Below are 13,389 nucleotides of genomic sequence, written 5' to 3'. Positions count from 1 at the left end.
GAGAGGTGCTCCAACCTTCTGATCACATTGAAACATTTAAATCAACAAAACAAGACTATCACCATCTTTCTTTAACTGTAAGTAAGAGTGTGTCAAACAGGAACTAAAATAAGTTTTCTGTATTGCTGAGAACATGAAAATATTTTAGTCATTGTAAATAAAAATACATATATTCATGCAAGGGTCAAGTTGATCCTTCTCCTAGACTCCTCTCTTTGTGATGGGTTTTCCCTTTTCTTGGGTTATATTTCAAAGTCATTCTTTGCTTGTGATTGCAGTAGCAGGCAGTATAGTCTGGTAGGACTGTATTTGCCATCCTATGTTGCCAGAGACCACTATAAGGAGATAAAACCCAACCTCCCACATAGTACATGTTCAGAGTGGAGTTGCTTCAGACTAGGCCTAGTCTGCTTCTAAGAGATTAATGGTTCTTAGTGGTTGGATCATACCAGACACAGGCCAAGTGTGCATCTTATTGGCTTAGTGCCATTGAAATAGCACCCTTCACATGAACCAAAGAAGGTGAGTGGGGATGATCCTGAATATGATTTCAGAAGTGCATTCCTGAGGTAAACCAAAAAGAAAATTCTGTCATTTGGCTTGTTTATCCTCCTTTGAGACTTCTACCATTGACTTTCGTAAAGGCAGAATTCGGACAGTAAATATTTATGAAGACCCATACCTGATATACATCAGCTTTTCATCTCTTTTTAAATATTTAATATTTCATTTTATATAGATTTTCTTTAATACTACATGCTAATTATGTTACAATACATGTTTACTTTTGATTCACTCTTCCATCTTTTCCTTCTACTGTTTTGTAACTTTTTTCTCTGGGACTAGGATTGGGTTTGTTTGACAGACATGGCTAATGGAATTATTTCAGAAGGGCGGATGTATGGGATTTGGAATTGACACCTTTCAAGAACAGATAATATAGAGGCCTGTGAAGAGATATACCTCTACCACAGGTCTTATGTATAGTTCTTAACTTAATAAAAAAAAACATCCAGAGAAGAGTCGTAAGGTAAAATTCTTACTGTCAAAGAATTAGGGACTTTAGTCTCCATATAACCAATATAGTATACCTAAACACACCATTGACATGGTAGTGCCTCTTTAAAGATTTAAGTATGTGCTACACAGTGCCCAGGGGTAAACCAGTGTAATAGAAAAGACTGATGAAAGGAGCAACATTAGCTTTTGAAGGTGGATTTTAATATTGTTTAATATTATCAGATTACATTTGTGTAATACGATGCACGAACTCAGTAATCTAAGAAATATCTCTAGAAGTCTATTATTTTTGAAAGACACAGAAAAGTAACTATCTGCTGATTACTCATAAGTGCTTTTGTTAAGGCCACAAAGAAAAGAAGATGCAGAGAGAGCTTGCCATCTAACATTTAGAAGAGGACATAAATTCTAACTGTACCTACAGGATATATTGAAAAAGGAACATTTTCATAGCACTACAGAGACCTTCCACTGAAAATAAAAAATCGTTCTTTCAGAACATGAATTTCAATATTAGCTATGTACCAGACACTAAATTTTCCTTTTCTCAGTTAGTCACATTAAAATTTTCTACATTATTCTTTATATTGTTAATGTAAGCAAGTACCTCTTATACAATCAGAAAACAAGAAGGTTAATGAATAATTTGGGATATAAAACTTTTCAGAAACCAGATAACCTTTTCAGATTCATTTGAAGATGCTAAATTCTGCACCTCAAGCAGCATTATGAGTTCTTCTGTGGGATTTTGATTGTGACAGTCTTAACTTCCGTGTATTCATGAAGGCCATATTCTCCCCTAGATAAAAGAGAACCAAGAGCAATATTTAAGCTAATGCTTTTTATATTAGTTATGTCCTGGATGGGATTTTCGGTGGGGCTGTGCAATTGGCCAGATGTATACTGGACATATTCAGAAGACATCTGTGCAGCTGGACTGCTGCTGGAAGCCTTTTGAAAAGTTACAGCAACTGTCTCCCGAGAAAGGCGTGAGAGAGATCAATTTCATTTCTGTGCAAAAGAATGGCATTTTATCAGTTTAGTACATTTCTAAACTGGGTTTCTGTGCAGCAGATCAGGCATACGTTAGGTCTTCACAAGCATGCTCAACAGGTTATTTGTGAAGGCCTTCCTCTGATGCTGAGTTTTCTCCAGAGTCAAAGAATATAGACGATTCATGTCAAATAAATAGGGGACATAATGAATCTACTATAAAGTCTCCCCGACAGTGAAAACTACTTAAATATTACTGACATGTTATTAGCATGATTCCACCTTTACGTTTTACATGATGAGATGAAGCTGGCTTGTCTGCATAGATGTGTGACATCTGACTCAGTCAAACTAGTTAGACATGATGGATTGTTTTGTAGAGCAAGGGTTTGCTACAGTATAATGTTATCCAGTTCTCACTGCCATCCTACCGGATACACATGTATGCAAAACAGAAATCTGTGCTCAGGAGTCTTGTGCCATGGGAAAATATTTACTGATTCTCTTCATTTTTCAGCAGGCATTCTGTTAGTATGTGATATTCAGTGATTTAATTCATAATGATATTATCATCTCAATAATTATGCAGGGAATTTCATTTACAGGTAAGACAGCACATGATTCAAATTGAAAGTGGAGTAAAACCTAAAATTTTGATAGAATTTAATTAGTTTATAATTTCTGTATACCCTACTTCTAGTTTGGGAAATGACCAATGGTACAAATACTACAGAAGAGGTTTTTTTTGTCATAACTTTTGACCAAGCTGGAACCTGCTGTAAAAACTTTGTTGTCACATGTCTTTTAAACTGAAAAGTCTTGTTTAAATCAAAGATTCTGAAATGTCCTGTGTTTTCAAAAATCTGGCATTTAAAGGAGATTCTACAAACTACTCACATCTGTATCTTCATGTAAAAGACACTTTCTATATATGTGCAAAACCTGTAAACCATAAAAACAATTTTCTCTTTTGCATATCAGTAGAGTGTGAGCCACTAAAAATGGTCATTTTAAAGAAGTGTGAGTCTAAGGAATTTTCTTAGGGTCTTTGCTTGACATTGTCTCTGACAACAGGAAGCTTCTAAACACTATATAGACTGATTTGACAAAATTCAAAGTTGAGTTTTGGAATTTCATTTTGCAGTTCCTGTGAATCTAGATTTTAAAAAGTATTTACTTACATTTCTCTTCCATTTCCTGACATCTTAAAACCTCCAAAAGGACACTGAGCAGACATTGCACTATAACAGTTAACCCTGGAAGAACAGGAAAATTAGTTTTGATGGTTTCAAACAACTATTTTCTCTTCTGAAAAAATCGGTGGTTTTCATTTGACTGTGAAAAACCAATCACAAACTATATCTGAGTAATATATTTCAAATATGTGTAGTTAAAGGGTCAGAGAAAAAAAGAATTATGAGAAACTAATGATCAGGGCTCTAACATTCGCCAAGGGCCTTCAAGAAGACAGTCATATCTTTCTCTGATAGTTAGGATAAAATTCCTTCCTAACCAGTGCACAAGCTCTCAAACCAAGGACAGTTAAGTCTTCTGCAGGTATGCTTCCAATAGGTAAGTTCAGGATTACTTCTGTATATATTTAGGAAGTTTTGTTTGGTTCTAATCAATGTTAAACTATATTCTGTATTATGATTGAGAACAAAAATATAATAATGAGTAAGAAAGAAGTTTCACTGGGGAATTTGTAATATGAAGAGTTTTGCCAGATTGGCATCCCTAGCTGGATCCCTAGCTGAGAATCTCTTTTTGTCTTCCAACATTGTAGATCAGAGATTCTCTATTTTCATATCATAATTTCTCCTGCTGCCAGTCCACTTGTTTCAACAAAAGAGGTTCTGCTCATACTTAAGGATTCCTAGGTCAGCAATCACGTAAGTGTGAAAAACAAAGATTCCACTTTTACTTTAAATTTTCATGCATTTAAAGAACATGAAGTCCTAAGGGAAAGCTGTTAACTTGTTTTTAGAAAGTGTATATTTTTAGGTCAGAAGACCTGGGCAGGAATTTGTGTGGGTTGCAAGTTCTTCAAATAAAATGTAAATTGGACACAAGTTTTGTGTTCAAGTAAAATTGTTCTCTTTCTGATACCTTTGGGAAATGCAGGTCTCTGTCAGTGACAGTGATTAGACTCAGTCTGCTATTCTATGGAAATAGTTGTCTTTGTACTTACAGCAGTTCTCCCTCACTTGCGTTTCCTTCCTTTTTTCAAGCACATTTTGCCAATCTCTTCCCTCACAGAAGGATATTCTGTCCAGATTAATAGCCACAAAACTTCAGATAATTAAATTCTTTACACCGAGTAGAGAACAATCCCTGCAAATTAAGTTTGCACATTGGGCTATCGAAAGATCTTGAATGTAAAGGGAAATGACACTGTCACTCTATTTCCTTTTGTCTCCTTTCCATTTTAGCCAGTCGACTTCCTTTTTCAGGCTAAAGTTGCAGGCCAGTTGTGTGAAGACTTACAAGTAATATTTATTTAATAACGTGGAAGGTATGGAAAGGTGAGGGGAAGAGAGAGACAAGAGGATATCCTCTACTTCTCTAAAGATGGAAAGGAATTGAAATATAAAAGCACACCACCCAAAGAAGTGTTAAAATGCCCTACAGTTACTGCCACTGGCACCTGCAGTTCTGAAGGAAGAATTTAAAAAGCCATTACTTACCATACTGTTCCAGCCTGAAGAGCAGCTGCAAATGTCAGTGCTTTATCAATGTCTTTGGTAAAAACTGCTGCTGCTAAGCCATAAGTAGTATTATTTGCCCTCTTAATAACCTCATCTATAGTTTTAAACTTCATGATTTGTTGAACAGGTCCAAATATCTGTTTCAGACACATGTAAACAAATTAACTGGACTGGTATAGCTTACCATTGTAAATAATTTATATTTTAAAATTTATTTCTGTCAGATGGCCTTATTCCTGAATTTATTCAATCAGGAATGTACATCTCAGAACAGGGTTCTAAAAAGGATTATAAATTCACATAAAGATAATTTTTTTGGTAGCATGGAACAAAACAAGGTCGCCTATTTTAAAATGATTAATCAATCAATCAATCAATCAGTTGTTATGAAAACAAATAAATAAAGATGAAAAAATACCCACAGTAAAAGTACTTAACTTGGAGTTACACAACTCTACTGGTTACTAACGAATTGGTATTTTCTTGGTAAGATCCAGTGTCAGAGCTGAGAAAGACACTCAACTTTTTCTTCGCTTAAACTTTCTATTAGACTTTTATCTCTGCAGGTAGCTGCACAACTGGTCATATACACCAAGCGAAACAACTAATTCTGCTTTCCATATGGGGTTTGCATGATATAATAGTCGCTCAGACTCGGCTTTCCCACTACCACCGCTCTGTGTTATCAGCCAGAGGTGCCCATGCTCACCACACAGTACCTAGAGTTCGCAGGGCAGGGGTCATTACCACATCTAACTACTACTATTCCCATGGATTGTGAGCTTTCCACTAATTTTCCTGGGAAGTGTTTAATGCTAATTTCTAACTAGAGTTGCAGGGCTTGATTTACATAAATCAGAAAACCACTGAGTGCTCCCCTACTGTTCAAGCCATGAGTTTCAGAACCTGGATATTCTTTAAATTATCTTGGCTCTCCGGGGTTTCATTATTCAATACACAAAATAGTGTGAGAGAAGCAGTTCTCGTACTGCTGACCCAAAGGAAACTAATAGATCTGAGAAGAAATATACCTCTGTGCAGTTTACTACCTGTCTCCCAGACAGGCAGAAATAATCCAAATTACTTCTTATATGGTTCTCTCCGTTTTACAGCTCTCACCCCTTCAGAATTAACTCTAGATGCTTTGGTGTTCACGTTAACACAGACTGCTGACCCTTGCTGAAGGTACTAGGTATGTTCAGCAGACTGCATCAACAGTATTGTTGGCTATATAAAGCAATACTTAGATTTCTAACAATTTTGAAAGGGCTTTCCAGTGTGAAGAAGTATAATGGACCACAACTGCAGCACAATTGCAGCAGTTATTAATCAAGATGAATGTAAACAAACAAACAAACAAAACACCCACAGAGAATAGGTCATGAGTTTGTGGCTGTGTTTACAAAACTGTTTTTCTCAATGACATAGCAGGTCTGTACTCCTAACTCTCTCCCAGTCCTTGCAGACAACCACTGTTGTGCGGGCACTGCCACCTTACCTGAGTTAGTTAAGCTTCTTTCATGCTCTATTTCTGCAGTCTATAGACACAACTCTGCAGAGACAAAACTCTACTTTGCTGTAATTGCCACCAACAAAATGCCCTTGGAAGCACAATCTAACTGTCTTCACCATTGCATAATAGCTACTTGGTACATGTTGTGTCTAAACTCCAACTTTAGTGACTCTAGGCAGTGGAGGTTTTACAATATGTACCGTCAAGGTTTGCTTCTGTGTTACAGGTAACTGTGACTGGCGAATGAGGCATGGGCAGTATGGGGTGATGTAAACTGTGTGAACCTCAGCATTTATCTACTGCCAGCTTAAGCTGAACCCTTTATTGGCAGGCCAGCCTCATAATCCTCTACCTGACCTCCACTGTGTTGGTGAAATGGATATCAAAAGCCAAGAAAAATATTTTAAACACCACCAGGATGTAATGACAGATTTACTCAGAGTGTTTTTATGTAGCCACTTGACCTTCTAGATGGATATTTTTTATAGACATTTAAACAGACAGTAATCAGTTAGAGTACAGACTGCCAAGAATTTACTTACCTCTTCTTTGGCGATGCGCATATCATCTGTAACATTAGAAAAAACTGTGGGCTGGATGAAGTAACCTTTGTCTCCCCATGGACCTCCTCCACATTCCAACTTGGCTCCTTCTTTTTTCCCACTCTCGATTAGCTCCAGGATTTTTTGAAACTGCTCCTTATCAATCTAAATGAAAAGATATTACAGGGATGAAATCAGCATACACTGGTAACCATTGTTCTTGTAACTCATTAACCAAAACCTAACAATGTTCCAACTTTGTTCGATTGTGTGTGTTGAAGTGGCACAGCTGGAGAGCCCTGCAAATATTCTTGCTACTAACTTCTCTAAGTTTTGCAGACTTTTCTCAAATAGATGAGTAATCACTTTTTTTTTTGGTATATGCCAAGTATATTGCAGTGTGGCTCTATGGTATATACAGATGCATGGTCTTTCCCTGGAAAAGAAGGTTATAGTGGCAGTACAATAGGGATTTGTTCTCTAGCTCACCGAATCATAGAATGTTTTGCTTTGGAAGGGACCTCAAATATCATCCAGTTCCACCTCCTCTGCCATGGTCACCCTCCACTAGACCAGGTTGCTCAAAGCCTCATCCAGCCTGGCCTTGAACATTTCCAGGGATGGGGCATCCACAGCTTCTCTGGGCAACCTGTTCTAGTGCCTCACCACCCTCTCTGGGAAGAATTTTTTCCTCATGTCCAATCTAAACCTACCCTCTTTCAGTTTAAAGCCATTACCCCTTGTCCTGTCACTACAAACCCTTGTAAAAAGTCCCCCCACAACTTCCTGGTAGCCCCTTTAGGTACTGGAAGGTGCTCTAAGGTCTCCCCGGAGCCTTCTCTTCTCCAGGCTGAACAAGCCCAACTCTCTCAGCCTTTTTGCATAGGAGAGGTGCTCCAGGCCTATGACCATCCTATGGTCTCCTTCAGACTTGCTCCAAAAGGTCCATGTCCTTGTGTTGTGGGCCCAAGAGCTGGATGCAGTACCCCAGGTGGGGGTCTCATGAGAGTGTATTAGTGGGGGAGAATCACCTCCCTTGACCTGCTGGTCTCACTTCTTTTAATGCAGCCCAGGATACAGTTGGCTTTCATGTCTGCAAGCATACATTGCTGGCTCATGTTGAGTTTCTCATCAAAAAACCCTCCCAAGTTCTTCTCCTCATGGCTGTTCTAAAGCCATTCTCTTCCCAGCCTGTACTTGTGTTTAGGATTGCCCTGACCCATTTGCAGTATCTTGTACTTCGCCTTGTTGAACTTCATGAGGTTGGCACAGGCTCACCTCTTCAGCCTGTAAAGGTCCCTATGGATGGCATCCTTTCCCTCCAGCATGTCAACTGCACCACACAGCTTGGTGTCACCCCCAAACTTGCTGAGGATGCACTCAACCCCACTGTCAATGTCACTGACAAAGATGTTGAGCAGCCCCAGTCCCAATACTGACCCGTGAGGAACCCCACTGGTCTCTTCTTGGACATCGAACCAGTGACTGAAATGCGTTGAGTGCAACCATCCAGCCAATTTCTTATCCACTGAGGAGGCCACCTATCAAATCCATGTCTCTCCAGTTTAGAGACAAGGATGTCATGTAGGACAGTGTCAAATGCTTTACACAAGTCCAGGCTGATGATGTCAGTTGCTCTTCCCTTATCCACCAATTCTGTAACCATCTTGCAGAAGGCCCCCAGATATTGCCAGGAACAATTATCCCTTAATGAAACCATGTTGGCTGTCATCAAACACTTCCTTATTTCCATGTGCCTTAGCATGGTTTCCAGGAGGATCTGCTCCATGATCTTGCTGGGCAGAGAGGTGAGACTGACTGGCCTTTCATTCCCTGGGTCTTCCTTTTTTCTCTTCTTAAAAATGAGGATAATGTTTTCCCCTTTCCAGTCAGTGGGAACTTCACCAGACTGCCATGACTTCTCAAATATGATGGATGATGATTTAACAACTTAATCTACCAGTTCCTTCAGGACCTGCAGATGTATCTTGTCAGGTTCCATAAACTTGTGGACCTTTAGGTTTTCAGTGACAAAGTGCATAAAAAGAAATAGCGTAAATGGGGACTAGAAAGAGATCACACATCATTTATTTTCTTCTTTTCTCCAAATCCATTAATTATCACCTCAAGCCTGAAGGGAAATTATGCACAAGATAATGTTTATGTCAAGAAAAACTTAATAGTAAAGCTTGTTTGGTAGAGGGCTCTAACACCGTCTTGAAAAAAAATAATAGTTCCCTTTTCATGATTCTTTCTTTCACTCTTTTAGAGTTCAGCCCTTGAAGTACTGGCTCATGAAAATGCTGAGATTACTTCTAGGGGGACTCTTCCAGAGAAGCTTATTCTGTGTGACCATACTCATCAGTCAGAGGAATAGGTGTGTATCGTACTGTCTTATTCGTGTAATAAAAAAGTCCTATTTCAGCTTAAACAACATATATTACTGTGGCCATAGAATACAACAATATTTTCAAAGCTCTGGGGAAAACTGGATGTGTATTAGACTAAACAGCTATTCAGCTAAAGCTGTGATTAAAGCTTGTATTTGTAAGGATATGATATTTATAAGGAGGTGATTTTTAGTTCACTGTACTCCCCTTGCCATTCTTTCAAACAATTGTGGTACTACATGCTGAAGACATAAAATTTCTGCTACCCTGGTTGCCAAATATCTCTTGTACATAAACATCTGGAAGAAAAGACGAGGTTTAGATGATACAGCTCATGTTGTTGTCAGACGTTCCTTTGTGTTATCATCATCAGTATTTTTCTTAATAATGTGTGAATTAGCATATATATAATATTTTGCATTCCAGGAGGGCCTTTGGCTTTTCTTTGGTGCCCACTGTGCAAAAGTTACCCAAACTGGCTGCCTGAGGCAAGTGCTGCCCCAGGGGTCCTCTGAGTTGAAGGACAAACATGGCTTTCAATGAGTCTCTGTGAGGACAGAACAGTGAATATGGAGGATACAGGCTATTGTTATTTATTTCTAGAAAGATTTACTCCAATAACAACAAGGAATTTGAAGACAAAGAGAGATATTTAATATAATTAGCGCAAAAGAAATGCACCTAAGCTGCCTGGTTACAATTTTCCATTAAATGAGATCATACCAGTTCTAAAAAGGAGAAACTTTGTTAATGTGTGAAAAAGTTAAGATTTCTGCTAAAGTTTGCTAAGAAGAAAAAGACATCAAAAAGATGAGTGATGAGGCTGAAGAAAAAGAGCCTGCATGCTCTTTCAAATATTTTCAGTAATGCTTTCTTTCACTTTTAACTTTCCTTGGTTTTTCAGTAAAAGTTTACTTTCATCTCTCCTTTAAACAGTTAACATGAATTTCACACTCATTAAAGCCATAATATGAAAATGTTTTTCTTTTAGTTTTGTATTAGCCGTGCACCAGACACTTGGAATTTACTTGTTTCAATCTTCTCGTCTCCTGGCATTTAAATTTATTCAGCTGAACATATTAGCTTGTTAGCAAGACACATTGCAGGATATCAGAATAGCATCCTTACTATTTTTAAATTCTCTAAAACTTGTGTGGCTTGGAATGCAGTTTTCCAGTTTACTTGATATCTTTGATCACATAAAATGACTGTTATAACTAATGAAGAACCAGGAATGTTACATTATAAAATGTGTGGGAGTTGCTTTTTCTCCAGCCTTTTTTTGTCTCTAATCGATTCCATTTTTCTGTGACAATCAAATATGTGCATAATAGCTCTGCTAAGAAGGTATATATCCTGTAATAGAAGCTGATATGGGAATAAGACTCTAGACAAGACTCTAGACAAAAACTAATTTAGGAATGCTCTGATGTGATCTCCTGAAATCACAACATTGTGATAGCAATGTTTTTAATGTTACATTTTAGGATTCATTTAATGGCAAAGCTGTTTGCATAACCTTTTAACATAGGCAGGAAAAAGTATAAAATTATGCATTTTAATCATGCAATATTGTAAAACTGAGAGCAGCATAATGAAACACTGTTACCTTGAAAATGGGGAAAAAACACTATTAAATTCTGTTTCCTCAAGATACTCACAGTGTCACTATTTGAATATAATGTTAGCAATCTCTGACACAGGTGGTTTTACTTGCACTTTTACAGCTGTGCACTGGAGCTTTCTCAAAGCACTTCAGTTCTATATAGTTGTTCCTAATCCATAATAAAAGGAACAATAAAAGAGAAAGAAATATCAGCCTTAGGCCTATGATAGTGGCACAAACAACCATCACTCCAATTTCTTCCTCCTGGTTCTCCAGACTAACAACTGGACAACTGTACCTAACTTTGATATTAATATGATAGGTTTAGAAGTAAATTAAACTGTGATGTCACAGTTATGTAGGAAACTACATTACTTACCTGAGGGCCTTGCTGTACACCAGGCAACAAAGGATCCCCAAGAATGTACTTCTTTGCTCGTTCAATGCTCCGGCGAACAAACTCGTCATAAATAGGCTCCTCCACAAAAATTCTAGATCCTGCTATACAACATTGTCCCTGGTGGTAGAATAGACCAATATGTGCAAATTCCACAGCGTTGTCCACTGCAAAGAAATACAGAATTCATCAGATCATAAATGAATGATCATGTCATAAATTCTTTACAAGCCTTTATCACTCCATTTCCTTTCCCTTTTTATCAGTTTATTTTTATGGCCCTTTAAATTCATCCATTTACTTATGTCCAAAACTACTCTTACCAAGAGTAACATCGTATACCTAGATAAACACACATTCAGCTGTTTTATGTGAAATGTAGGTTCAACATCATTTTCTCTGACAGCAGTACGAAGAGGAGTATTCAGCTAGAAAGTTAATAAACCTGTATAAGATCCATCTAGCTGCTTTTGGTTCTGCGTTCATGTTGCGCTAGGGTAATCCTTAATTGCAGGAGAAGTAATCACGTTGTCAGAGGTTTGTAACCATTCAGGAGCCACCAAATTTTGGTGGCAATCTGACTTAAAGCTACAATGTGACTAGAAAACATTAAAAATTACTCCTTCATTAAACAGGTACAAATAATTTACTGACAGAGAAATAAAAAAGAACATGGCACTTGCAAAAGTAGTAGGTTTATATAATAAAATGCTACTAACAGTCTGCGTCTGCAAATATTATGTTAGGACTTTTTCCTCCAAGTTCCAATGTAACTCTCTTCAGATTGCTTTTCCCTGCTGCTTCTTTAATCAGTTTGCCAACCTAAAAGGTAGGGAGAAGACAGCTTCATCTCAAAAAGTTTATTATGACCTCAATAAAACTTGTCTGATTTTCTCAAAAGTGATAATCAGTTCACAGTTTTCTACTATCCCAGTAATTGTAAAAGTGAAAAATAAATATTAAAAATATACATTTGAAAAGAAGGGTCAGGGTGCAGGTGACTTGCAGTCTACAAACCAGGAATGCTTTCTAGAAGAGTTTGCCCCTGGACACACTCATGTTAACTGCCAAAGAAGTCTGGTGTTGTTTTGATTACCACCACTCTAGTTGCTTATATCTGTAATGTAAAGTAGGCACTGATTTATTCTGTGCCAGTAACTGCCATTATGTTAATATTCCTGTTTTATACATGGGAAAACCCTTTGGTGCACAAAGTATATGAATGAAAAGTAGGTATCTACACTGCCTGCACAGGCAACTCCTTATTCCAGTTTCTTCCTTAGAATTAAAAAGAAGAGGAAATGGACATTGAGAGGCAAAACCCTTGCCCTACTTCTTTCCATTGATGGCATAATTAAAGGAACTATTTAATATGAATTGTCCTGGAAAAGTTTTGAAGGGAAAATCTGCTCTTAGCCCTTGCAGCATTGGTCTGTAACTGTTCATAAATAGCAAGCATCAGGTAGTTTTCTTCTGCTGACAGCCTTTATGCTTTCATTTCTCACTGCTAAACACTGTCAGAAAAAGATGATTGTCACCAAAGTCTATGAATACACTCTTTGGTCCACCTGCCTTTGGCGGAACACTGGGCACTGGGAATTGCTGTTGCTATTGTCCATTGGGAACATCTGTAGGATATTTCTCAGATGTTGGATTTTTTGGGTTGTTTTCCCATTACTTTAGAGCTAAATATTTCTAAGAGTAAACATAGCTCTTGCACTCAGTGTGTACTGATCATTGACATGAGGCAATGATATTTATCTTTGGAGTGTACGTCCAAGAAGCTGAGACCAGTTGGCAGCACTTCCATGTAGCATACAGAGAGATGATACAATGTACTCTGTTAAGGATATAGTTATATAATGCCTGAACCGAGAAATCTTCAATCACATCACTCACATTCCTTCAGAGTGAAGGTTAGGGAAAATTGTCAGTGACCTTCCTTTCAGTTATTAAACTGATACTTAGTCAAATAAATTTCTAAGACAACACATATGATCATCAGCATCATTCAAATATGAAAAAGCCATTGCCTCACCTAAGGGTGTGCAGGATGAGAGAGAACAGAGCACAGCCTGTTTCACTTATTAAAAGAATTAGTCTTAAGAAGCGAACCAAAAGTTATTAAAACTTTTTCTTTGTAAAGGACAAGAGTCGTCCTTAGAGGAGGCCACAAACATGATCAGTGGGATTCTCCCCTCTACTCTGCGCTTGTGAGAC

General features: G+C 37.8%; 1 protein-coding gene across 1 annotated transcript; it reads right to left on the bottom strand.

Moving 5' to 3' along the window:
- Positions 1–1,325: 1,325 nt before the first annotated feature.
- On the bottom strand, positions 1,326–11,991 carry LOC104504311 (retinal dehydrogenase 1; the record flags this gene model as incomplete). Its single annotated transcript, XM_010157544.1, has 6 exons — positions 1,326–1,819; positions 3,195–3,269; positions 4,701–4,858; positions 6,777–6,941; positions 11,152–11,336; positions 11,889–11,991. Coding segments are annotated over 6 exons (759 nt in total), but the record flags the coding sequence as incomplete, so codon positions are not given.
- Between the last annotated feature and the right edge of the window lie 1,398 nt (positions 11,992–13,389).

Source organism: Eurypyga helias, unplaced genomic scaffold, assembly GCF_000690775.1.
Source record: "Eurypyga helias isolate BGI_N326 unplaced genomic scaffold, ASM69077v1 scaffold17338, whole genome shotgun sequence".
In the NCBI taxonomy this organism is placed as follows: domain Eukaryota; kingdom Metazoa; phylum Chordata; class Aves; order Eurypygiformes; family Eurypygidae; genus Eurypyga; species Eurypyga helias.
Note: the sequence above shows the minus strand (reverse complement) of the source record. Positions and strands in the feature narration are given on the sequence as shown.